We start from the raw sequence: 27,576 nt of genomic DNA on the forward strand, positions 1-27,576 counted from the left end.
CAGAAGGGGGGAGGGGTGTTTTGGTTTTTTTGGCAACATTTTCCTTTCCCCATGCTGTTCCAAAGGGTTTCCCAAAGTCTGAAGGGATTTTCCAGGAGGGCCCATTTTGATTGGGCTGCAAACGATCTGGGAAATTATACCTTCTTCCCCCTTCTGTTCACAGAATCTTTTCCTGGATCCAAAGCCTTCTGAGACTGGAAGGACACAAGTGAAGGGCATCTACCTACCTCATAATCTGAGGAAAAACTTCCTTCCACAGCAGATTCAAGGAAAACTAACCTGTAACACACAACCCTCAGGTGCTTTCCAAAGAAATCTGTCCACAGAGGCACCTTTTTATGTGCACCTATAAAAGCCTAGGGCGTTCCCAAACTGAGCTAGGGTCTGAGGAAGAGAAAAAGAAAGCACATGTGTTGCTGCCTCAGATAGATAGATAGATAGATAGATAGATAGATAGATAGATAGATAGATAGATAGATAGATAGTGTGGGTTTAAGCCTTAGGGATACCAAGAGAAACAGTTACTCTTTTAATTGCATTATAAAACGCCTGTTGTGAGCTTAAAACTAATTACATTTGCTCCAACTTCCCCATATGGTGAGATGTTACAGGGGTGCAGCACTTACTCAAATATGATTACCTTAAAAGGTGGTCACTTGGAGCTTTTAAAACTAAAACTAAAATAATAATCAATATTATAATAATTGATTGATTTACAAATACTGTATACAGACTGAGGGTAAAGGTAAAGGGACCCCTGACCGTTAGGTCCAGTCGCGGACGACTCTGGGCTTGCGGCGCTCATCTTGCTTTACTAGCCGAGGGAGCCAGCGTACAGCTTCCGCGTCATGTGGCCAGCATGACTAAGCCACTTCTGGCGAACCAGAGCAGCACACGGAAACGCTGCTTACCTTCCCGTCGGAGCGGTACCTATTTATCTACTTGCACTTTTGACGTGCTTTCGAACTGCTAGGTTGGCAGGAGCAGGGACCGAGCAACGGGAGCTCACCCCGTCGCGGGGATCCAAACCGCCGACCTTCTGATCAGCAAGCCCTAGGCAACTGAGGGTAAGTGGAGATTTAAACACTTAGGTAACAGCCAAATCCACTACCCATCCGATCTTCAGAGAACGACACTCCTGCATCCCCACATGCTGTTAGTTTACAGACCCCCAAAACATAAGTTCCCCCCACTCTAAAACTGCAAGCTGTTTCCTTTGTTTCCCCCCTTCTTTCTCTCTCTTTAGCGCTCTCTCTCTCACCATCTTTTAGGACCCTTTAGATATTTCCTAGCTATTCAAAAGCATCCCTTGAGCATTTAGGAAGTTATCCACCTAGCAGAAGCTGGTAGTGTTGCCACTGATTAAACAACATTTGCCATCTTACTTGCCCCATTCATCTTCCCTGTCTAAGTCTCCAAACTTACAACAAGGGAATAAGCCCTTAAAACAGAATGCACCCAAAATGTCAGTAAAACTACTACTTCTTTAGCGATCACTCGTAGCCGAGTAAGATTGTCTTCCATAAACACGGTTTTAACTCTAACGCCATGATGGGAGAAAATTATTTTTTATTCAAAAGGTCCTTCATATAAACACATTCTTAGCGCACTCTGATGTCTCATCTGTCTTTGTCTCCGACTTTCTTGTCTGTGCTCACTTTAAGCTCTTATACAGCTAGACAGACCATAAGCTTTGTCTCTGCTGCCTGGATTGAGCCCTTGCGTTTAAATGGTTGTTCTGTTGCCCAGGACGCTGCCTGAAGAATCTCCCAGAGGAATTAATGGCTGGCAGCTACAGGAGCGTTATCATGTTTATGGCCCATAGCACAATCAATGAAAATCAATTGGCCGATAATTGCATTCCATCAAATTAAATTGTGGAGGAGTAGATCTCTCAAGGGACTGGAAATGAGATGTGGGGCCTTTCACCTTTAGGTCGGCCACTACAAACACAGCCCCAGTCAATAATGACTGAAAGTCATTACTGTTGTGTTAGTAAAAAAGACTAATGTTAAGCTTTGCTACAACACCACTTATTGTAGCACAACCTCAGACTCTGCCAGGAAGACCCTGAGCAATGACTTGTGAATCTTCTAGCTCCGATAGTATTGTTGCACTTTATCCAAAGTAAGAGCAACCCACATCCCATCATCCATGCTAATTGTGTGCTCCCAAACAGCTCGTCCTCACAACCTCCAGGAACAGCTTTGCACACTTACTGCGATGTCATAGTACTCGCTGGACTATGCAACAACCTTTCCTTTTGTGCTGGGCTTAATCTTGAATCTTATACATGTGAGCATTTTGCCATACATTCTATCCTACATTCTATCTTTGGGAGTAGTTTGCTCATCTAATCTATACGGCTCAGTGTCTGAAAAGTATGTGTGGGTGGGTATCTTGAAAAGTGACATTATGTTAGGCTGCTGCAAAAAGCTAAAGGTTAAAGCAAAATCCAAGGATACAATGAGAGCCTGGACTAAATTCAACTACACCTGCTCTCATAGAGTTTTGTAGGCTTGCAGCTATTGCACAAGCATTATGCAGAAGGAATTTGGCACCTTTAATTTCTTGTCTCAGTTAAATCAGGGGAAAATACAATATGCTAACATTCAGAGAAGCAAATAATTAAAATTCATCCGCCGAGACATTGTTTTATTCAAAAAGACGTAGGCTATGTTTTGGAGGACATTCCAATATATTCACCTTCCCAGAGGAAGCAAAAAACTTCATTAGTTCCTGGATTACAGAAAGTGTTACAGAAATAAATTCTTTTAGTGTGCGGTAAATCATCTCAAATAATTAGATGACTTAAAATTGAATTCCCTGGTTGTAGTTTGAAAGTGTATTACAGATTCTTTTTTCTACTATATATTTGTTTCATACAGATTCTCCCAGCATGTACACTGCAGGTTTATTCACCTACATTTGGTGCAGGGCTGGTTTTACTGCAAAAAGCACATTTCTGTTGTTGTCTCATCTCCTTTTGGGATGCTTATATGCACATTTACCGCTAGTTTATCCTCACTATTGTGTCTTTCATGCGAGAATATTGTGCAAGAGCCATATTCAGAATTGAGTGCAGACATCATTATCTTAACAATTTCAGGGCTTCTGTTTTCAAAGCAAGTTTCTAGTCCTGAATGCTGCAAAGCCAGTAGAAAGGATCTGCTTGTGCAGCCTAGCACTACTCAACAGATTTCTCAGATTTGCTTAAGTGACAAGAGCTAATAGGACTACAGTACAGAGGACCAAGCATGTTTTCAGGCATGGCAGAACCCAGGGCCCTGGCAACAACTTTTTAGTGATATTTATAACTATTGCATGAATAAGAAATCATCAACCTTTACCGCAAAACAAAATAAATACCAATAAATAAATTGAATGAATATTCTTAAGATGTAACCAAGAAAAAACAAAATAAACAGTACATTTCCAGAGTTCCCTTTACCCCATGCAGGGACCAACTACATATTAATCCATAGCGTATTTGGACTATTCATTTAGAAAGTGTTATAAGGATGTATATTAAGTATACTATGTATATTATATAGCATTTACTGTATTAAAAAGCTCTTGTACACATTAGAAGCACAACTGAACATTTGCTTCATGAATATTGACTGAATTCTTCATTTTCTTTTTGCACTAGATACTTATAAGTATTTATTTACTAAAAGCCTTGTTCCTCACTACCAAAGTCATTTTTCAGAAAACCACAAAACACTTTGTCATGATTTTTAAACATACTTGTTATTGGCATAAACCAGTTTGATTTCAACTTGATTTATAATACAGGTTAGATTTCACTGTGAGCTATTCTATTGTGGCTCTTAAAAGCTCTTTCCATTCAAATACAATGCGGAGAGCAAAAGAAGTTACACATAAAAAATAATGTGCCACTATAATTTTAAAAGATTAATCTCATTCACATTCCATTACCACTACCACCAAAAGATTTATAACATGACTAATACGGGGATTGATTAATTCATCAGCATCAGGGACATTTTGATCATAATCAATAACATAATTTTACTATTTAAATGGGATTTCAATTAAAGTGCTTCTTTTCAAAGTACTTTTACTTTCTTATCATAAAAATTGCTATCTTGCCAAGCAACCACATTAGCTCATTTGATTTCCATGAAGTATGTTTTAAAGAATACTGCCCTATCCAATCACAAAACAAGAAACCTCCTTCATGGATCAAGAAACTTCCAATACCATTCTTATTCCTTTCAATACGCCAACTTATTCCATTACTCAGAAGTGAGAACAAAAGGCAAACTAAGCAATTAACTCTTAGCTTATCTAGAAGTGAAAGCAATAGAAGAAAACAAACAAAAGGAGCATGATTATTATCAGCAAGTTCGATTCCATTGAATTAGGGCTTATTCAAGACTATGGTCTGGTGCTTAATTTCATCCCGTCTGTTGAGAGTATTAATCAAACTGGCTGTCCGCCAGTTTAGCCTGTGGGGTATTTTCAAAAGTCTACTCAGGCACATAGCTGCCAAGTTCCGGCCTAATAAGGGACTGGACCGGAAGTAGCAGACCGAAAGTAGCGCTGTCGCCATTTTGGAACTGGGCGGAGCATGCTCAGAAGCTACTTTTGATGCTGCTCTGCCCTGTTCCAAAATGGCCGTCGCACCAGAAGTCACGCTGCGGCCATTTTGGAACTGGGCAAGGCAGCATCAAAAGTCGCTTCTGAGCATGCTCCGCCCAGTTCCAAAATGGCTGCTGCGCCAGAATAAACCGGGGGAAAACAAAAAAAAATCATTTTTTCAGTTGGGGACAGCTGGACAAACAGGGGTTTCCCAGGGAATACGGGAGACTTGGCAGCTATGCTCAGGCAGCAGGTAGCCCAGCTGAAGAGAAGAGCTACGAAGGTACAAATCTGCCAGCCCAACTGATAGCGAAAGCAATCCACTCCACTCTTTCACCTTTGAAGACACCCATTAAGGCCCAGGAGCTTTGAAGGCACAGATCCAGCCAGCCTGAATGGCACTTTCACCTTTGAAGGATGCCTACTTAAATAGCAGGCCCGGCCCAAGAAAGATGGTCTTCTCAGACCAAAGACTGAAAGTTTAACGGTGTGGATCAGGTTGGCTGTCATCTAACCCAATCCACACTTTCACATTTCTCTTTTTAAAAACCCAACAATCACCCCTATGATTAAGGCAATTTTTGTTTTACTTTACCTGACATTTCACTCCCCCCTCTCCCCGCTTTGTGAGTCAATGATTCTGCTTTTGCACCTCTTGCATTTCATAGCTTTTTGACTCCACTAATTGCATTTTTTTACCTCTCTAGCCATGTATACCTGTCAACTGAATATAAAATTGAATGCGCTAGCTGCAGTGGGGCCTAGTCCACAAAAGCTTATGACACAGTAAATCTGTTAGCCTCTAAATGTGCCACGGGACTCTATTTTGTGTGTTTGCTGTTAACATCTCTCTCCCAAAGGAATGGACTCCACAAAGTTTTGGTTTTTAGATCTGATGTCTTAAATGTTATAACTTATCGAGACCTATTGTTGTGCACACAACCAAACGGTTCTCCAGCAGGGATCCCGATTTCTCTGGCGCAGGAAGCCCAAGTGTTAGCTACAGGATTCAACATTTACAACGGCATTCTGGCGAGGCAGTGAGTCTCAGTAAGTTTGGCACTGGAGTCGGCTTCTTCGGAAAGAGATGACAGCAGATGGCCTCAAGGGAAGTTCAGAAGCATGACTCATTCCAGGCTGCTAAACAGGGTGCACACTGTTGACTCAAGGGGAAGAGCTGACAGGAAGCAGTCATGGCTAATTGTAGGTCCTACATTTATACCTCCCCCAGCAGGTGTCACTACAAGATAGGATGGGTTATAGATCCAAAAGTATAGGGTGCAATTAGAAAGAGGGGGAAATGAGAAATATGTGTGTCAATGGGAGAGAGAGAGAAAAAAAGTGACAACAACATTAAGAAAGGAAAAGGAGTATTTTACCTACAAGGACAAACATGACAATTCAGCACTATTACCAACAACAGAAATCAGCTTATTAGAGAAATGTACATATTACGCTAGATGCATAATATTAGCAGTCTATAGTCTTCCTTACAACTATTACAACTATTACATCTATAGGGGAAATTACTCTAAGGTAGTAGTTAATAAGCCACAAACACTAAAAATACTTTTTGTGATGCACTATACTATCACAAACAGCGTACAGAAGTATTAATCAATATTATATTGGATTTCCCCCCCAAGATTCTACAATGGAGGGTAATAATAATAGAAACAGTAGCCATAGTTAAGATTTCTTGTTACCAACTGTTAAAATTTGGGGTGGGTGGAGGGTGAGAAACAGTTTAACCAGAATACAAATTTTCATTTTAAAAGGCAGTCTCTATACAATCTCTGCAGCTGTCCTGCCACCCAGCCATTCTGTAGGCATTCAGACACTTCACTATAATGTTCCAAAAATCAATAGCAATTTATTCTCTCTTTGGACCCCAAGCAACAAAAGTAAATAATACTGTCACCTCCAGTCTGCCTGCAGAACATGGTCACAAAACAGTCTTGCCACGATAATACAACCCTATATGGTTCTTTATCTATGCTGGCTCTGCTGATTGTATTGGCTTTCATAAGGGACAAATACTTCAGTGAACTAACACAAAGGGGTCAGGTTCTTATACCACAGCCAAAAAAAAAAAGAGCTTGAGGCTAAATTAAGAGCAACATTTGACCCCTCTCATTTCACCTATGTTGATTTTGTTAGGACAGAAATAGAATACACGTATAACCTCCTCAATCTTTTTTTTTAAAAGAGCATGCCTCTTTGAGTGAGAATATATGACACCTATTTGGAAGCCTCCACTCACCTTTAAAACCTTGTCCTTCAAAAAGGTCAGCAGCTGAACTGTTATTTGTTGAACACCATCCATCATGGGCTTGGCACGTCACCAAGTAAGTAAGTAAGTAAATAAAGCCCTCATTCCAAAAGGATCGCCAGCCTACGTTAAAGGAATGGCTGGTCAAAGGAAGCGTTGCAGAGGACTTCCATGGAAATTTTACTGGTCATTTTAGATTTTGCCTGGTTTGTTATTTCACTGTTCCTAAACTGGGATTAGGCAACGGATGAGCTATGCTGGAGCTTTTTTGGACACTAAATCAACTAACTCCTGTGTTGCGAACTCCAGACTAAAGACAACAGCGGCAACACATGGACCGATGAAAACTGAGGGCATAAATGTATATCTTTATGTATATCTTTATAAGTTGCAGCGAAGCGATATTCAAGAGTACAGTCCATATAGTATCAAAATAAAATTCATCCAGTGATATAATTTGAATGCTTAAAAATATCTGTCGATGCAAATAGCAGCAAATAATAGACAGATAATGACACTGTTTCGACGTGGTCTTCCTCAGTGTTCAACTCAGAGATGTATACAGTCAACTCCTAAGGAGCAGTGGTCATATTTTTTGGAAGCATTTGGGGCCTTGCGTGTCATGAGAAAAACATTACAGTTTGGGTAGGCAAGCAACCACTGGCTCCAATCTCCTTCATTTCCTTTTTGCCTTTCTGTAAACGGTGGTTTGTTTTTTTCTGCTGCTGCTGACGTGGTCTTAGGAAGTTTTGGAGGAAATTTCCTCCGATTATGCCTCTGTGGAAGGGTGCTGTGTCCAGCAGCTATGGAAGCGGTTACTTTTACAACCCACCCAACAATTCCCCTGCCAGGATGCTCTTCCCATCCGACTCTAAAAGGAAACGAGGCTCTTAGTCTTGATAACAGAACCTCCTCAATCAGAAGCAGCGTGCCTGTGAATACCAGCTGATGGGGAAAACAAGCCTGGCTAGTCACCACTGGAAGGAGGAGGGTGGGATACATGGACTCTTGATCCAATCCTCAAAACTCTTATGCTGCAGATTTCAAATACATTTTTAAAAGCAAATTTTGGATTAACCAAGCCTTTCTTGGCAATTTACGGTATAAGGACTTGTCTTTGTAGGTTGGGGGGGGGGGGATAAAATGACCCCAAGTTGTTCTGAAAGTGTTCACACAAAACATAAGCACAGGACATGCACCTTGCATACAACAGTTCATTATGCTGTTTCAGGAAGTGCATAGGATACTAGCAGAATGTTCACTGTCATTTGCTCCTTACGCCCTGCAGTGTAAGTTATAGGTCGCAGGAGAGTGCAGGAAAAACCACATCATGGGTAAGCACATAAGACATTTTAAGACCTATTGATTTCATGCCAGTCTATATTATACTTCCCTTTCCGAATGGTCACTGGTTGTTCTTCTAAATCAGAGATTCTCCATGTTGCCATCATGATGAAAAAGTATGCAAGTAAGATTCTCTTGACTACACTCAATGGACCAGGTCAACACATCACATTTATTTTTCTAGGGCTACACCTGTTTTGTGGTATTCGTGCAGGTACTTTGTCAAAACTCTGAGCCTGGCTATATTTCTTTGCTAGGCCTGTGACAAATCTGGATACGCTACTGGTTGAAACTTTCATAAGAAACTCTGTTGGTAACATTTGTGCTTTTCGCACAAGTTTTAAAGAAATAAATAGAGAGCTTAGGGACTCACAGCTCCACAAGAATCATTTACATTTAAGGAAGGGTTTTCCTTTGACAGGCAGTGGGTGCAAAGGGTGCAAAAGGAGAGAGAAATTTAGATAAAAGGCATTTTAGGAGCTTATAACAAATAAGCAATAACATTATGGAAATATGAATAATCCATAAGTGATATCTGATATGTCATCCCCAAATGTGATTTGGAGGGTTGAGAGAATCCCAGAACAGATTGAGGGGTCTCATAGGGGCTGAAGAAGGGGATACAACTCAGCCTTAGTATTATGTTGAATACAACCCCATATCTATTTTGGCAGCTGTCCTTTTTTGTTGTTCTTGGATTTTTCTTCCATGGTTGTGTTTGTGTTTTTTCCTACTTTGCTCCCTAGTTCTCAAACCCAGTGTACAAATGTCACAACCATCTATTGCTGCCACCAATCACACAATATCTACTTTGTACCTTCCCCCAAATAATAATGATCACCATGAAAATAAAAAATCTGACAGCCAATTAAAGTTAATACACCCTCTTTAACACCCATCCAACCCAAGAGGCACGATGGATACCTGATTTAATGCAGTTTTCCTTTTAAAGACCGGGACACAGTAACACCAGAATATACTGCAGACATTTATGAAACTTCTAGAAATATATGAAGGATTGTTTATTTCATTATCTAATGAAACAGTAAATAACATGTTGTAAAAAGTAATGCATGCTCAAATCACAGGCAGGAGAAGAGAAAACTTGCTTCAGATATAAAGCCTGGGAGAGCATCATAAAATTAGCTATTGTAGGCATAATCATATAATAAAAATCATGCCAGCGTATCTACTGGGCACATCAGGTAGGAACTATCAGGCACATCAGAAGGTTGCATATCAAACAGCCACTGCATTGGAAACCACTTTAAATTGCTCCCCATGGCAGCTGCTTCCAGGCAGCAAGCCATTTATATGTTGTAGCTCAGCACACATGACCAAGGGATTTTCTATGCTGAAAAAGTAGTAAAAAAATCCCAAAGCAATGGTTAGTTCAGGTGCCTAGCCATTAGTTTCTGCCTTATGCTAAGAAAAAGGAAACAAGCTCAAGGTGGCTTACAAGTTGCAGACTTCCTATAAACACCCGCCCACCTCTCCCTATATTTAGGGCTTGCACACATGACCTTACTATGCCATCGTGTGTCGTCTGTTGTTGGGACAGGGGCACGGCAGGAATTTTCCCCACTTGGCTGATTGGCTGGTGCCATTTGGATTTTGCCTACCGAGTAGCAAATAGTCACAACTTGTAAGGTTGCGGATAGGCACTGGTTCAGGTGATAGGGGTGGCAGAGCGGTCTGGCCATCCCTATGTGATGGGTATTCCATTAAAGGAATCCTGGGACTCTTGATTGGTCAACACTGAGAAGGGTTTTGCCTTGAGCCAGAGTCCAGGGGGGCATCTGGCTGGTAGACTGGCTTGACCCCGCCTTCCACTATGTCGGGTGTTTACCCAAGGCTGACCTACGGTCTGCCCTGGGTCAGCTCTGCCTGCAAGTGTGCAGGGCAAAGCTGCCAAGTTATCCCTTTTTTAAAGGGATTTTCCCTTATGCTGAATAGGCTTCCTCGCGAGAAAAGGGAAAACTTGGCAGCTATGGTGCAGGGAGCTAGTTGAACCAGAGCCTATGCAACCACTCACTTGATTGTAATCAATAAAGTTGTGGCCTAAATTCTGCCAAAAACCAAACCAAAAATTTGAGTCTTGTCTTAATTTATTTGGGGTGGTCAAAGGGTCTACACGTGCAATTGGTGAGACTGAAGATATCTAAATTCTACATCTCCTTTCACAACTTCACTTCTTACTGTAATGCAAAACAAATGAGAAACATTAATGACTTGACATCTGTGAGCTCCTGTTTGTGAAAAGGGAACCCGAGTTAATAAAAGAGGAATCAAGGCCAAATGAAAATCCCAAATAAGGCGTCATAGCTTATTCTACAGATCAGACATATTACGTAATTGTATCCAACAACTGGGTTGATCACATTCAGATGTGAACACAGCCGTTAACTGGGGACTCCCTTTTGTGTATAGTCCCCCCCCCAAAAAAAAAGTATTGGGTTTTTCTTTTGGTGACTAAAACAAGCACATCAAACAATAAAGAACTTCATCTGAATAATACAGATGTGAAAACTTCATCTACTGTAAGATGTTACGCAGCTGGCATTCCATTACCTACTACACATTTCCCTTTAGACAAAGTATTTAATTTTCTTGATTTACCCTCATCATTTCTTGATGATGTTCCAGTCAATTTCAAATTAATAGACTGCCTTCATTTCAAATAAGCAGACTACCCTTTAGTAACATGTTATAAACACTACAAAAGACAGATTATTTTTGATGATGTATGCCAGCTCCTCCAATTTCAGTGTGTCTTACTTTGCTATTCTGAACTCAATCCAATTGTGTCTGGAATTGGGGGTGGGGATATCTTAATTCAGGCTCGAAATAGTTCCACAACTAACCAATCAATAGTATGTACCAAAAGTCTGTAACTATGTGAAAATTAATACCATCCATGTTATGGGGGTCAGAGTCAATTTAGTATTTGTGGAACAATACTGAAACAAAACATGTAAACCAGAGCTGGATTAAACATTAAGCAAAATAAGCATGTGCTTAGGGCATCAAGGGGAGGGGGCACCACAGAATTTTTCCATTGCCTGTTTAGTGCAACAACAAAAAATGTAAAAGCAAGATTCAGTCACGCTGAAATTTATAAAATAATTATAAAATACAATATTGAGTGTGCCTTTCCAAATGTAGACATTTGCTTTTGTATATTTTTAACATTAATGGTCACAAATGACTCAGCTGAGTGTTCATTTTCTCAGTTGAAGTATATTAAAAATCCCAACAGAACAACTATGCAACAAGGCAGGCTGGATGCCTTATCTCTACCAAGTATAGAAGCAGATGTGTTACATAAGATTGGTTTCCAGGATCTGATCAAAGACTTTGCAATTAGAAGAGAAAAAAATCAAATATAAAGTGGATGTATACAAAATCAAAACTTATTTTCCATCTTGCTGTAGGTTTTTGTCTCACTTCCAAAAATAAAATTTTATTTTCATTATTGTTTATATTTTGAATTAGATATATAAGGGGGCACTAAAATCTTTTAAGTGCTTATGGCCTCTAATGTCTTAAAAAATCCCAAACATTTCCTTCCTATTTGGCCCAAAGGGTTCTCAGAATGGCTTACTAATCAAGGATAACAGCAGTCTCTGCCCTCAGGCTTGCTACTTAAAAGAATGCACAAAATGAAAAAAAGGATGCTAAGGAAGAGGAAAAATGCAAATTTACTCTGCAATTCTTAAAGTAAAAAGTGTGCAATGACATTGATATAAAAAAGTAACGGTAAGCATCCACTTTAATTTTGTCTTCTAGTAACTGTTTCATCTTAAGCACTCTTGTGGTAAACACAAAGGATGATCAATATCCCTTCCAGATTGTCATAGGCCATACTTTACGCTGTAGTGTTTCTATCAACGCTTGAACATAAATGCCCAATTGCTGGGATGATTGCTGACAGGCTAACACTTACCTGTTGTTCTCCTCTTGTACCAGTTACTATAAATATCAACACAATGGCATGGGGTTTCATTTTTTTAGTTTTTAAAAAACAGAGTAGTGGAGCTTAATAGGAGAGTTCGCTATTGGCGTAACACTTTCAGGCTCAAAGATACTCATCTCTACTATTTCTGATACATGATTTGCCAGTCCTTTGGAGACATTCAAGTATTGATGCATCCAAGTCACCTTTCCTCCCTTGTTAACAAGCAACTGTTGTGTTGTGGAGTGTTTGGGGGGTTGTTGGTTTGTTTAATGCTTCTGATTTGTCAAGACCTGACGAACAGGATGGTTTTTACAGAGTGTACCATTTTCACTCCTTCAGGAGACTACAAGGCCACATGAAACCAGGCTAGTTATTAATTTTTAATGGCAACTTCCTTGGTTCATGACAGGAACATCTCTCTCTCTCTTTCTCACTACTATTCGTACTGAAGAAAAAACTTTGCAAGGAAAGAAAGAAAAACAGCATTCATACGAGTGATTTTCCAAACTGTCAAGTAATCCTCTCCACACTGACTTCTCCGCCGAGAAACCCGGCACACTGAAGATGATCCAGGTGTTCTACAATGAACAAGCCGTGCCTGATGTGTCTCACCATCCCTCAGCACAACATTCTCCTGCTCGTCAACAACATCCTATTTTCTCTGGGGCTCCACAAAAGAAAGTTTGAAACCCACTTGCACCAATGACAAGATTTAAGAGGATCAGTTGCTAATCTATTGCTCAAAAGTTTCTCTTTTAGCTTTGGCATGGCTTGGTCACTCACAGTAGATGGTAACTAACAGGCAGCCAATAAAGCAGTCCACCTTTTCTGTTCGGATGGTCAACTCACCTACAGGGTGAAAGGGAGCTGTGGAAGTTCTGGGAAGAGGGTGCTTTGGGGGATGTTTTGGTAGTGCCTGAACACTGCTCCAGCACTTCAACAAACTGAATAGACTCTTCTCTGCCAAAGCTTTATTAGGCATTAAAAGTACAGGCCATCATAATACATCCATATACAAATTTTTGAAATATATACAAAGAAACGGCCATATAAAATAGGCAACACTGGCGTTTACTGAACAGACTATTCAGTTTTAACAATCTCAAGTTGAAATGTCAAAAATTGGTTGTTTCATGCACTTCTAATGGATTCTATCAGCATTCAGATACCAAATTCTACTTACCCTTAAAGCAAATGTTACTCAGCATATGACGAAAATGCCAAGCTAATTGAATTAGGAATTCAGCTCTTCTGACTGCCCATACAGCAAAGATAAAACCCATCTATTGCTAATTCTGTCTGTAGCAACGATCATATGATTTTACCGACATGGATGTTCCATATATTTTGAATGTGTTAACACTGTTAACAGTATTAATATTCACTGGAGATGCAGCATATTGAGCAATGGTTGAAACTATTCTCCTTATGTTCATGTCCCAAGACCAAATCTAAGGAGAAAGAATTCTACAGCGTTTACATCCCATTTCTAAACACTTTAAGAGCCGAATCCCACACATGTTAATTAAGCAGTACCTCCCAGCAAGTTCAATTGGGCTTGTTCCAAAGCAATCATGCAGAGAGCGGCCTCCTCATTTCAAGGGGGAGCATCTGAAGCAAAGCCCCCAAAGGGCTAAAGAAGCCTCTACATGAGCAATGCAAAGTCATATACATATTAGGGTGACTGGGGGCTTACTATGGCAGTGGCTGGGTATTTCTTTTCTTAGAAGCTTTGGGGTTTTGTGTGTGTATGTGTGTTTGAAAAAGAGAGACACATCATGGCAAATCTCCTACCACCAAAATCATTTTTAAAAAAAAAAAAACTTCCAGTTTCTATGCTGTTTTAGTGATAGTATTCAGATGATGCATTATTTTATTATATTCCTTTTGTATTCCTTTATATGCTATTGATTGTGTGGGGTTGTTTTTTTGTTTTGTTTTTGGAAGGAACCCTTGTTTTGAAAAGTAGCATAAAAGTTCTTTTTAAAAATGTGTGTGTGGAGGGCATCAAACTGTACCCCCTAAAACAGGGCAGCAATATGACCTCCTCCAATTTGCTACCACCAAACAGGGGTGACACATTGGCTGGGGAAACCCAGACAGATGGGCGGTTTATAAATAATAAATTACTGTATTATTATTATTATTATTATTATTGGGGGTGACCATTTTGGCTTTAGAAATAATGAAAGGGACACATGACTCATACGCTTACTCGGAAGTAAATCCCACTGTGTTCGGTAAGATTTATTCATGGGTAAACATGCTCAAGACTTCTCCAACAATATCCTGAATAGTCCGATTTTTTGAGTTGCCTTTGCATCCACCTTGGCAATAAACTGAAACTGCTCCTCTGCAGCAGTAGTGCTGTTGTGACAAGCCACTAATTTCACAAACAAGTATTCCACAGAAAAGAAATGCAGATAAGCTGATTAAAATAAAAATGTGACCCAAGGAAGGAAGGAAGGGACATCGCTACAATGGGACTTAGTACAACCCACTCCTATCTGGTATCATATTTACAACAGCAACAACAAAAGCCATGCTAACACCAGCGGCCTTGATTGGGATTCGATCTGACTGTTTTGGTACAAAGCCCATCTCCAGTGCTTTCAAGTCAAACGCTGACAACTGTCAATACTAGCTGATCTTGTCCACATCTGCCATCTGCAATGCAAGGCAGTATAATCTATATAAAGGAATGAGAAGGAATTGAAAATACTTTATAGCTGTTCAGCTTAGGGGAATAAAAAAAAAAGCATGTAAAATCAATGTCATTTCCCAAGTGCAGCCTATTATCAGAGCCCGTTAAAAGTATTTACTCAAGCTCAGCTGAAATTTTTCAGAATAGATTTTACTGAAGAAAAAAAATCTAGTAATTTTTGTTTTACTCACCCTCCCTGCCCCCTTATAAAAAGAAGCCCCCCCCTGCAGGATTTTCTCTACACGTTCACCACCATTTTTTATGGTAACTGCCACTTCCGGCCCTCCCTAAACACACACACAGAGAGAGAGAGACCAACCGACCGACCCCAGGACAACACTAGGCAGTGTGGCAAGTGCAAAATTGTGGATGGCCTGCCAGCACGGCTGTTCCTGCCACTTGCACCAGCAGCAACACAAGAATACGGTTAGGGAAAGAAGTTGTGCTACTTTCACGGCTAACAGTGAGCCCCACCCCAGAGAATCCAACAGAGGACCTCACTTTACCTTGGAGAAGTGCAATGAAAGGTTTTCCTCAGTCTCTCTACCCACAAGTAGGGTGCATAATCTGAAGAGGTCATTTGTACATAGGTTTCATGGGTGTTAAACAAGGATTAAAAAGGGCATAAAATAAGAAACACATTAATACAGGACACTTGAATGGAAATAAAAATAAAATGGCAACCTTTTTGCAATCACTGTCAGAGCAAAACCATGGGATGAAAAATAATGATTTCTGGTTTACAATACTGCATGGGCATTTTCATCTGCTATTGTTTGAACAAGTGGTTTTGTAAGCAGACAAGCAAGCGGGCATTCAACAAAAAGCTACAGTGGAAACATTTAAGTTCTGTAAATCTGTCATGCTCAAGTGGTTGCTAGTTTTCAGTACAACTGTACTTGACACTCTTTACCTGAAGCTTCAGAGATTAAAATAAAAGCACCACAGCAGCAACATTCAAAAAAGGTCGCATTACACATATATCGTCTTTTTTATTTATTGTATTGTTCTCCTCTGACCACCTTAGAAATATATCACGGTGCTGTCTCTCAAGATGCCATGGTTACAGCTCAGGCATTCATTTTAATGGGCTGAGAGAGTGGGTGCTTTGAGGATCAAACTGCCATGGCTTCTATTATCAGATGTCTTCCTGCCATTCACTAGCTGTGCAAGATGTGATCAGGCCCGGTTTCAAAGACTCGCTCCACTGATTATAGACAGTCTTGTGTTTCTGAGAGTTGTAGTTCTGGCAGAGAAAATGCAAGGTTGAATCCCTGCTGACAACTGTCATGCCTGCCTGTCACCCCCAGGCAGTGCACAAAAACATTCTGGGTGTGAATTTGGGCCGCTCCCCTCTTCTAGGCTGAAACATGTGCAGAAACCCGACTGAAACATTTTGCAGGGGATTTTCTCTTTTCACGAAGAATGTTATTTCACAGTTGTATCCTGCTTCGAGTCCCAGGATAAGTGGATTTAAAAATAAAAATAAAATAAAACTAAAATGCATTTGAGGAGTTCCAACTAACAACACAGTATTACTCTCCATACATGGAGATACAAGTCACTCCCTTGAAAAAACAGCACAGAGATTAATCTTACAGCTTATTTACATCCTTTATACTAAATCTTAGTTATTAGGAGGAGCCTGGCTAACTAAGCCTAAAGCCCCTCCAATCCAAGACCCTATTTCAAATAAATAAATAAAACCCCACCCATCTGGCTGGGTTTCCCAATCATGTGCAGATGTCTCTGGGAAGTTCATAGGACAATAGTCCCCCATTGTTTGTTCCTGGTGTCTGATATTGACACATACTGATTCTTATGGTGGCTCCATTTAGCCACCATGGCTAATGACTACTACTGGGTGGTGGTGGTGGAAGTAATTGTGAGGGTGTCAGTTTGCACAACATTTGTACCTTCCAGACCACTTTCTGGCAGTGTCCCTTGAGAATACAGAACTTGGCATCTTTAATCTTGATAGTACAGATTCATTTGTGTGCATGTTTTGAAAGACTACAAGATGGCACAGAAATTGTAGGATTGGTATACATCAGGTGGCTAGATCAGCTGAACTTCCAGTTCTACATTCCTGTTTTTCTTCACCATAATAACTGAAGCTTTTCTCATTCTTTTTTAAGGAAAGGTCAGAGGGGTTTACGTCATTCTCACACTTTGTTACTTGTTATGTTCAGCATCCTATTATACAGTCGCTGAGAATTCTCCGATTTGATTTACAAATGTCAAACTGGCACATTAGTTCATGTGTGTGTTTTACTCTTAATGGGAGAACACCCAACACTCCCAGCTGGTCTGCTTGGTAGCCCCGTTTGGCCAGATGCCTGCCTTAAAAAAATGAACGGTGTTATTCAGGTAAAATAATAACAAAAGGAGTATCCTACACACTCTGCAGTTTTACTTGCAAGTAAAAGCATCAACCAGCATATTTTGGAGGAGATGGAAACCAGGCAGTGCTAAATAATGAGCACATTTATTATAATAGGCGCACTTAGCTTAAGAAAATCAATGTTGCAGGAAAAAATCCCACTGCTTCAAAAACCACCAAGAACGCCCCCCCCCCACCCATAGGTACTTGATATAATTGCAACAAAGCTCAAAGTACCTTAATTTTACAGTAATGATATATAGCAATGCAATATGTGTGAGTTTCACTCAAAGTGAAACAAGGACAGCCAATATTGCTAGCTCTTGTCTTTCCCCACTTCTGTTTCATCTGTGCAAATGACAGAGTAAATTAAGCCTCTCTGTTTAGAATGTGCTTTATCTTCCAAAGGTTGCTTCATTATATTCCTTTTCAGAAATTTAAGATTTAAAAAACTGTATTCATGTTAAATCAGCTTTCTAATCTGTGCCACACAATCTCATATTGCAATGGTTTATAAGCAGTTCTTATTCCAGTTCAGGTGAGCTGATGAAATAAACAGCTCCAAAAAAAAAACCCTGCATTTGCAGAATAAAGTAAGATCTAACAATGCAACCTTAATATAAATGTTGACAAATGCTGACACAAGTTGTCAAGAACCATTTCAATGAGCGACAATGCAAATAACCATGGCTATCTAAGTCCCGTGCAGCACTTCACTTTTATTAAGAATAGCAATGCACAGATATGGCATCGCAATCGGGTGGGGGACAGATCCCCCTGATAGCCAACAAGAAGAGAAGAGAAGAAGTGAAGGATGATACTGACATACAGTATATTGTGGGAGGGCCATAGAAGATACCATACCTACTGATGGTACAGTTAAGGAAGGAGAATGTAGACCGGCAGGAGGTCCATCCACTCCAGGTTTCCTTGCTCTTACCTCCCAGCAGAAATGGGTGAAATGACAACAGCTGATTAGAGAAGGGTTTTTCATGGGTATCTGGACGGCAGAGAGAAGGGGTAATTCAGGCATGCTGGCTCTGCCCAATATTATTTAAGAAGCTTTCCCCTTCCCACATTTCACAGTGCTTCGTTCAAGAGAACAGTATCACTGTGAAGCTTGTCAACTCAACAGGGCTGGGGACAATTCTTTTTTCACTCATCTAAACTGGTCTACTTGCATATACAGTGGTACCTTGATTCTCAAACGTCTTGGTACTCAAACAACTTGGAACCCAAACACTGCGAACTTGCAAGCAAGTGTTCTGGTTTGTGAACTTTTTTTGGAAGCCGAACATGCTCCATTTTGGGTGTTCTGCTACCGATTTGAGTGCCACACTTCTGTTTTGAGTGTTACGCTGAGGTCGGTTTTTGTTATTTATTTTCCGACTTTGCTTTTGCGGCTCTTTTCATTTTGTTTTTGTGACTGTGTGGAACCCAGTTCAGCTAGTGATTGATTGATTGACTGCAGTACACTGTTTATTGCTTTCATTTTATGAATCAATGGTCTCATTAGATAGTAAAATTCATGTCAAATTGCTGTTTTAGGGCTTGTTTTAAAAGTCTGGAACGGATTAATCCATTTTGCATTACTTTCTCTGGGAAAGTGCGCCTTGGTTTTGGAATGGACTTCCGGAACGGATTAAGTTTGAGAACCAAGGTACCACCATATGTTTTTGCCTTCCCTGACAGATACAGCAGCCATCTTGAAACAGTGGCAGGTACAAAACATTGCCTTGTGAAAATTCCAGAAGAGTCGGTCAAGGGTGAGGAATTCTTTACTTCTGCAGAATGGGGGTCTCTTTGAGATAGCACCCCTAAGAGCAGGGGTGCCAACTTGAATAATATATTGGGGGAGGCAAGTGAGCCCTAACCTTCATAATCGATCACATGATGTGGTGCACAGACACCATTTGAATAGCAGTGCCCATCAACTTTGGGGAGGCCTGGCTTCCTTAAATATTTTATTGGGGGGGCAAAGACCCCTTGACCCTAGGAGTTGGCTCCTATGCCTAAGAGTCTTGGTGGATTTTAACAAACCAAATGCTAAACTCAATGAAACAGATGCTTTATCTCAATTTCAGTTATTGCATTTTTAGTATTAGATTTACCAAAAAGAAAATTAAAAACCTATGGCATAAAAAAAAACAGTGACGCATTTGGAAGGCAGAAGAAAATTCTACCACATCTTCGAATACAATGTGCACAATATGGGCAAAATCCACCAGAAGAATGCTCGGATGACAATCTGCACCTCTTACACAGGTAAACTTTCACAGAACAGGTATGCTCTTGGAAAGAATAATGCAAAGTTCTTAAACGCCTCTGCAGCCAAAGGCCTATGAAGATTTGGCTTTAAATGCTAAAGCACTGCCGCACTAGATATTTTAATGTGTGTGTGATGCTTACCTGTATGGATACAAACATGAGTGAGCAGCAGGGAGTCTGCTATTATAAGAAAGGAGGGCATAAAACATAAGCATCACAAAATCAAGAGGCAAATGAAGGCGCTCGACTCTCCCTTTATTAGAACTAGAGAAAACAGATTGTGTTCATCTTGCTTGGGGCCAACAACCACATTGTGTGGAATTCAGCCAGTCTCTATCACAAGGCTCACTTAGGAGGTTTGCTATGTTAAGGAATGAAGCAGATGGAATATTTTCTTCCAACAAGATAATTCTGAAGAAAACTGTTAGAAGTACTGGGGGAAAGTTTTTAGCTTAATCTGCTATTTCAGGAGATTAAAGCAGGGGGAGGGGGTAGCCAAGGAGAGAAAGAAGAGCCGAATAAAAACAATTTTGCAGAAACAGAAATATTCCAATGGAAAACAAACATTTGAAGTGCTTGCTGCCAGCATTGTAAACTAACTGATATAAATGCAGCTCCTGCATTTTGCTTGGGACCTAGATCTACATAAGGAGGTCCACAGGTTTTCACACGGGGCAAATCAAGACTATTAGAGGCCCTAAATCAGGCATAGGCAAACCTGGCCCTCCAGATGTTTTGGGACAACTCCCATGACCCCTAGCTAACAGGACCAGTGGTCAGGGATGATGGGAATTGTAGTCCCAGAACATCTGTAGGGCCGAGTTTGCCTATGCCTGTCCTAAAGCACTGAAAAGTTATGCTGCCCTCCAATATGTAATGCAAAATAAAAACAATACTAAAAAATTATTTTTTGAAATGACACAAAACTTACATGTATGCTGAAATGTACATGCATGTTTGTTTGTCATATATTTGTTCGAGAAATCCTAAACACAAAATCAACTGCATAATAATAATTGACAAAACCAAGTAAAAGATCAAATAATAAAAAGGACTGTGAGAACAAATAATAAACACTGAGCAAGTACAGTATAAAAATGTACACAGTAATCTTCAGGGATCTCATTGGATACAGACATAGGTCATAAAACCAAAATAAACTTATCTGTTCTACACTGACCTTTGAGTACTTAATTTAAATGTTAACATTTCTCAACAATGTGATATACCTTACCGATCTGTACCAACAGCTCAGATAAGCTCCAGCCATATCCCAAATCTTACAATTGTGTGTTGTGCAATGGCCATTAAATGCCCAATTACCTCCCTAATTCAGAATCTAGAAAGTAGATGCCCACAATGGACCTCAGGTTTCCCTAACTGAAGGTTGGTGGGGAATACTAATTGGGGGGGGGAGCAACAACACACAGCCCAAAGATATCCCATCAAGCACTGCCCACTAGTGTAGATGAGAAACATTGGGATACGATTGCAGAGACATAAAATTAAGAGTGCTCATGTGTGAACACAGGTGATTCACATAAACAGTGACCCATGAACAAACAAATGTCCTCATGTGGGCACAGCCCACACGTGTGTAGCTGGATATAATCATGCAATAATTGTTCATAATTTTAGAGAAAGCGGTAAAACCCTAATTTCTTGTCAGCATCAAGGAGAAAGACGGTACAAAAATAATAATCATGTGGATAAGCTCCAAATCAGGATTTTCAGAAAATTCTATTCCTAGCAGCAGCTCATCTCCTGAAGAACACAGAGAGACAAGAATGTATACAATCCGTTCTGTGACAAACTTATCTCACGTCTGTGCCCCATTCAAGGTGCTACTGTTAACCTTTAAAGCTCCACAGTCTTGAGACAACATGCTTTATGGCCTGTCTTTCACTTTACAAACCCCTCACACCAGTTGCACTCATCAAATCAGCTCTGTTCCATATTACCTCACTACATGAAATCATCCAACAGCTAAGGAAAGAGTTTTTACAATCACTCTGAGGATCTTGAATGACCTCAGAGTGTGGTCAAATATTGTTTGTCCTTGATGGCATTCTGGAGGAGTTACAAAACTCATCTATTTTCATCTAACCCTGGAGAGCTAGATATGATAACCGTGTGATATAGTTTTCATTTGCCAACTGTGTGTGTGTGTTGTGGTTCAAATGGAATTATTAATGTAAAGTATTTTTATATTCTATGTGTTTTAAGTACTGGGTCTGGATTTCTTTTTTTTTATTCTAACCCATTTTTGGTTCAGGAAAACTGATTTGTCATGATTTAGTATAAAAAGAGAGAGAGACTGGGATTATGTCTGCACAGAAGGAAACTTGGACCTTTTGACTACATTTTGCACCTGTGTAGAAGAGCGGAATTCTAAATATAAATAATAGCACTTATTTGGAATTCTGCTCATCTGATAATCAAACATCCAGAGTAAATATTTCATAATGACCAAACAGTTCTGTTCTTTAATGCTAGCTTAACACAAAGAACATCAGTTGTTACAGTTAAACACTTAGATTATATACAAGAGTTTCGCATCAATGCAAAGCCAGGTAGCACTTTTTAGTTTTTTGTTTTAGTACCACCAAATCTGGTTTAATGGGGAACTTCAAATATTCACTGCCTTAGCAGCACTTAAAATTCAGATTGCAATATCAACAAAATTGCCCAACAAAAGCTACTGCCAATCCAAATAATGGATGCTTACAATGATCATGATGTTCATGTCACAAGGCTTTAGTTAGAATAGCATATAAAAAAATTCCAGATTGAACAGCAGGGAGAGGATGAAGTTGAGAGCTAGTTTAAGAGCATGAGAAGCAAGTTGAAAGTAGTGCCAATCTCAAGTTAGTCACCAACTCACTAGTTAGCCTTAGGCAAGGGCAAGGCACCAGATCTCAACCTCAGCACCATTCTGCAATCCTATGCACGTGTAATTGGAGAAAAACCCCACTGAGCACTGTGGGACTTACTGTGCTGCTTAAAAAAACAAACAACAACTTAATGAAACCAGCAACATCACTTAAAAAAACAACAACACTCCGGGGATCAGACAGGAGGGGTGACAAAAGGAAAGGCACTGAGCAGAGTTCCAGAACCAAGGCAACACCGTGAATGCATATATGCCAGTCTCACCTTAAAAAGTGGTGGGGTACAAAAGTGAATAGGTTAAAAGGGCCCCAACCTAGGGCACAAGATTTTCATTGCAAGGCTCTTGTCATGTTTATGGTTTTTTGTCCCTTAAAATGCATCAGTTAAAGGGGCTCTTCTCAGTGGCATGGTTTACACACCATAATTTTCATGATATGGTGCTGTTTCTCACAGTGGTGATGTTTTTTGTTGTTGCTTTTCCATCTTTAAGCCAGAAACAAAGCATGTGTGTTATCTAAACTGGTATCAATCACACTGCTGCATTGCTTATGTAGTTTAACTTGATTAATTTTATCAGCTGTGCAAGTGGAGTTTTAACATGATACGTTGTATCAGCTAGCCTGTGTTTATGGTTCACATTGGAATCAATTCAGCAAAACTATTATGTATTGCTTTTATTAGTCATAGTTTTGTCTGCTGTGTACTCTTTTGAGTTTAATTTGGTAGAGTTTCCATACCATGGGATATTTTTCTACCAGCACTTGTGTTTGGAAAGTTCTGGGCACTTACCATGTAATCCTATTCTTCTGAGTAAACATCTAGGTCTCTTGATACCCAGGGAGACTTGCTCTCGGGTATGTGTGTATAAGATTGCAGCGTTCAGTTTTCAAATAACTAATATTCCTTAGTGTCCTTAAGCATGTATAGTCTACTTTCTGTAGTGCAAAAGGCAACCAGTATCCATGAACAGAGGTTTTGGATTATTCTCCTAGGTTGTATAAAGCTATATATAAAAGCTATATTCAGTTGTGAACATGCACCACTTAATTTTCATAGCAACCAATTAGTATGCATGATTGTTCAGGAAATATATGCATTAGAACCTCGGAAATTTGATTTAAATTGACTATTTAGATCAATCCACCCTGCACATAACAGCTACTGATAGAGTTAGAGGCCTGATAAAATATTCTTTGCAGGTAGTATTTCTCCACTGCTGTCCAGAAAGGAAGTAGTACTTCTACCTTGGATAACAATAACTGTCAAGCAAAACAAGGTGCAGCAGACTGGCACACAATATTTCAACAAATGTATGCTTTATCAAGGACTATAGAATTTTCCTCAGTATTCCACATTATTTACTGAAGAACAGAAACACACACACACACACACACACACACACACACACACACACACACAGCTTTTTACTGAAAGCCAGACTTTCCACAAATTCCCTCTGGAATGCAAGACAGTAGCAAGAAGTAAAATGAAGGGAGCTATTACAAATACTTCACTTAGTATTTTCAGTGACTGAAAAGAAAAAAAGAAAAGAGGGAAAAAATCTACACAGACTAAACCACCAAACTTAACTTTTAAAAGCTTTTTGGATATTCAGACCAAGGATGCACAATCTCTTGGGGATATAAAAAAACACATCATTCAGAAGTAAACGAGTTTCACTACGCAACCCTCACAGCTTTTCTGAACATTTCACAGACATTCCAGTCCACTTGTGAACACCTAAATCCATGAATCAACCAACCACAAAATGCATCTCAAAATATACAGATCAATTAAAATGTATCAAAGAGCATTTAAAAAAACATGGCTGAAAAAACATAAATATGTATCTGTTCATTTTTGGATAAATTACCATAAATTACTAATTACCAGTATATAAAATCCCAAATAACTGAAGTGGAACCTGTAAAGATTACTATGTTGAGGTGCATAAAGATCCTTGGGATAAATAAAATAAGAGGCTTATGGGAATGATCTCCTTCTTCCTTCCATTAGAATATGGTTACATCACTGGTGTGGTCTGGACCACAATATAACCGCAAACTATATTGTGTTTAAGTCTGCTTTTTTCATTGGTTTAGGCATGTCTAAGGCTGCAACCCCATGCACGCTGTTCTAAGAATAAACCTCACTCAACACGATTGGGGTTAATTTCCAAGTAATCGTATACTGGATTGTGCTGTCTCTGTTGGATGGTGGAAAATTGGTTTAAGCCTTGCTTCCTTTTCTTCCATGGTCTTGCAAACTAGAAAAAGTTTAGTGAAATTGGTAACTCAGGCCCAATAGCTATGAATCATAGCAGGAATGATTTGTGACAGATCACATGTTGGCAGAAACTTCTATTGTGAGCAGAACCGTCTTTTCCATTGGTGTTAGTGGTTTGTCGCACCAGGGCGTCGGCCTCTCAGGGGCGCGCAAGCGAGTGGGGGAGTTGCACGGCTTTGCCAGCAGCCTCCCCTTTCCCTGAATGCCCGCCAGCTGCGCCCCACCAACTATATGGCTGGCGGGCGTGCAGCTTCCTTCCCAAGCCTCTACAGGAGGAGAGCGATCCCCGCAGAGGCTTAGGGTGAAGCTGCACACAGCTTCCCTCCCAAGCCTCTGCATCTGCTAAAGACGGCCCTGCTCCCGGTCGTTGTCCTCCTCCTGTTTCCTGGCGAAAGGCGGCGCACAGCGTTCCCGGGCTGCTGTCTCGGGTGGCCGACGCCAGAGAGCATGTCTGCCAGCATGTTTTCCTGCTTGATCGCCTCCACCACGCCGGGGATCGGGGATGTGGGGGAAGCAGAGGACATTTTCCACTGCCCCCTCCCTTGTTTTGGAGTTGCTGGGGGGATGATGCCAGAGGGATCTTTGCACCACGGCGCCAGATATGCTTAAGACAGCCCTGAGTCCAGCTGTTTTGATTAATATGAGCGGGCCCAAGTGGTCAGGGGTGTGACCAAAAGAAGAGGAACATTTCTGATAACTGGGGCTCTCTCTCCAGCTTCTGAAATGCAATGCACATCAGAGTTGGGAAGGTGATAACCCACCAGCTAAGGGGAAGAGAAGAAAAATGGCCTGAGCCTGATTTTGCATTTGTAAGTTGGGAAGAAGCAGAGTGTGAATATATTTCACTAGGTAAAGGTAAAGGACCCCTGACAGTTAAGTCCAGTCACGGACAACTCTGGGGTTGCGGCATTCATCTCGCTTTACTGGCTGAGGGAGCCGACGTTTGATCAGAGTTTTTCCAGGTCATGTGGCCACATGAATAAGCCACTTCTGGCGAAACTAGAGCAGCGCATGGAAACGCCGTTTACCTTCTCGCCAGAATTTATCTACTTGCTATTTATCTACTTGCACTCTGACATGCTTTCAAACTGCTAGGTTGGCAGGAGCTGGGACCAAACAACAGAAGCTCACCACATTGCGGGGATTCGAACCACCAACCTTCTGATCGGCAAGCCCAAGGCTCAGTGGTTTACTAGAGTAGTTTCACTAGAGTGAAACTTCCACTAGAGTGGTTTCACTAGAGTTAGCTATAATTGTGCTGTGGGCAGTCCCATCCAGGTAGCTAAAACAATGGTTCTTTAGGAACCTGAAGCAGGACCAACAGCTCGGCTAGCTGTTGCAGAAGCCTAATTGCTTCCATTGTGTATATTTGTAAATAAAATGTGTCTCAGTACTTTCTCATCCAAAGCAAACTAAATCCTCCAGTCCAGCATTGCTAATGGACTTCTTACCAATGATTTGGAGAACACTGTTTATGTGCCAGCTAGTCATCATAGAAAAAACTGTTTAGAAACTGCTGCCTGCTTTTGCTTTTGTTCTTACTTCCCTGTTCCTTGTCCCTTGTCCCTTGTATGTTGTGTTTTGTTAAGATTGTAAGCCTACGGATAGGGATTTGTCTTATTTGATTGTATATAAGCCACTCTTTTTTGGTTGAAGAGTGGGGTGCAAATGCTCTAAAATAATACTAAATAAAAAAGAGTCCCCTTTGCTTAATGGGAAATTTTAATTCATCAAAACAGATGTTTCAGAATAGTTCTTTTGTTTAGGTTTGCCCAATGACCTCCACCAACATGAATGATCTGAGTTCACAGGGCCCAAGCCACAGGTGAGTGAGAGGATGAGGTGGCTGGCTGCTCCTTAACTTATGTTGTACCACCAAGGATACAAGTGAATGGCTTTCTTCTGCCTATGCCAAGAGGGGATAAGCTGCAGAACAGAGAAGCAGACAGCACTTTCTCTAGCTTGCCTGAGCTCAAGAACCAGGGCAGTGGGACAGGGCAACAGTGCCCAGTCTCTGCTACAGGGCAGCAGGAGCTAGAAATAAGGTTAAAAAAAAGTTCCAGGAGGAAGAAATAGCTGTTTACTGATTGCTCACCTCTCCTTGCCAGCAACAGCTGCTACGGTAGTTTGGCTGCTGCTGCTTTCAAAAATAAGTGTCACAGTGAAAACTTCTCCCAAAGGGGTGCTTAACCTAACCTGGTGTTTTGGCTCTCACCCTGGGGGTGGCCGAGTGTGCAGTACTGAGGAAAGTAGCATGCAGATGGAGGAGGCAGTGAGCTTTGGGTGTTACACAAGAGTAGACTACTCTTTTTAGGAGCACGGTGTCCCCCCCCGGCCCCCCCCCCCGCCCCAATCACTAACCAATGCATTTCTGTTATAGGAACAGCATTACTGTTTGGATCAGAAGCCTGTTAACTACCTAAGAGCTTGGTTGACTATAGTGAAAGATACGTTCGTTTTTATTTGTTAAGTGGGATGGAATGCCAAAAAAGGGGGCATACATGTGTATGTATATGGGCGTGGAGAGAGTAAGTAAAATGTTCAGTGGGTATTTTGGCAGTGTACTACGAGCTACATAGAATTTATATAAACAGGAGCTCACAGGCTGCGGTGTCACGTGGGTGTATTTCTGTGTTCATACATAGGGATTAGGATATTCAGCAAAACTGCACTGTTCCTGAAAAACCACGAAGACCCTTCACCCGCCCACCATTTCCCCGTTGTGCCGGGAGGGGATCAAAGGGGGACGCTGCATCCGGGTCCCACTCACCTATCATAGCCAGCGGAGGGGGGGCCCTGTCCACCTTCACAGCAATGCCAACCTTCAGGATACAACGCTCCCTGCAGGCCGCCGGAGCTTC

At 40.7% G+C, this 27,576-nt stretch overlaps 1 protein-coding gene across 3 annotated transcripts in view; it reads right to left on the reverse strand.

The window, feature by feature from the left end:
- The window catches only part of PRKN (parkin RBR E3 ubiquitin protein ligase), a 602,317-nt gene extending 574,741 nt beyond the window's left edge, over positions 1-27,576 (reverse strand). For all 3 annotated transcript variants that reach the window (XM_088666303.1, XM_035108599.3, XM_088666302.1), the window contains exon 1: positions 27,486-27,576. In XM_088666303.1, the coding sequence (XP_088522429.1) occupies positions 27,486-27,492 (7 nt within the window). In that variant the 5' untranslated portion in view covers positions 27,493-27,576. The remainder of the gene's footprint in view (positions 1-27,485) is intronic.

Source organism: Zootoca vivipara, chromosome 3 (assembly GCF_965207765.1).
Source record: "Zootoca vivipara chromosome 3, rZooViv2.hap1.1, whole genome shotgun sequence".
Classification (NCBI taxonomy): Eukaryota; Metazoa; Chordata; class Lepidosauria; order Squamata; family Lacertidae; genus Zootoca; species Zootoca vivipara.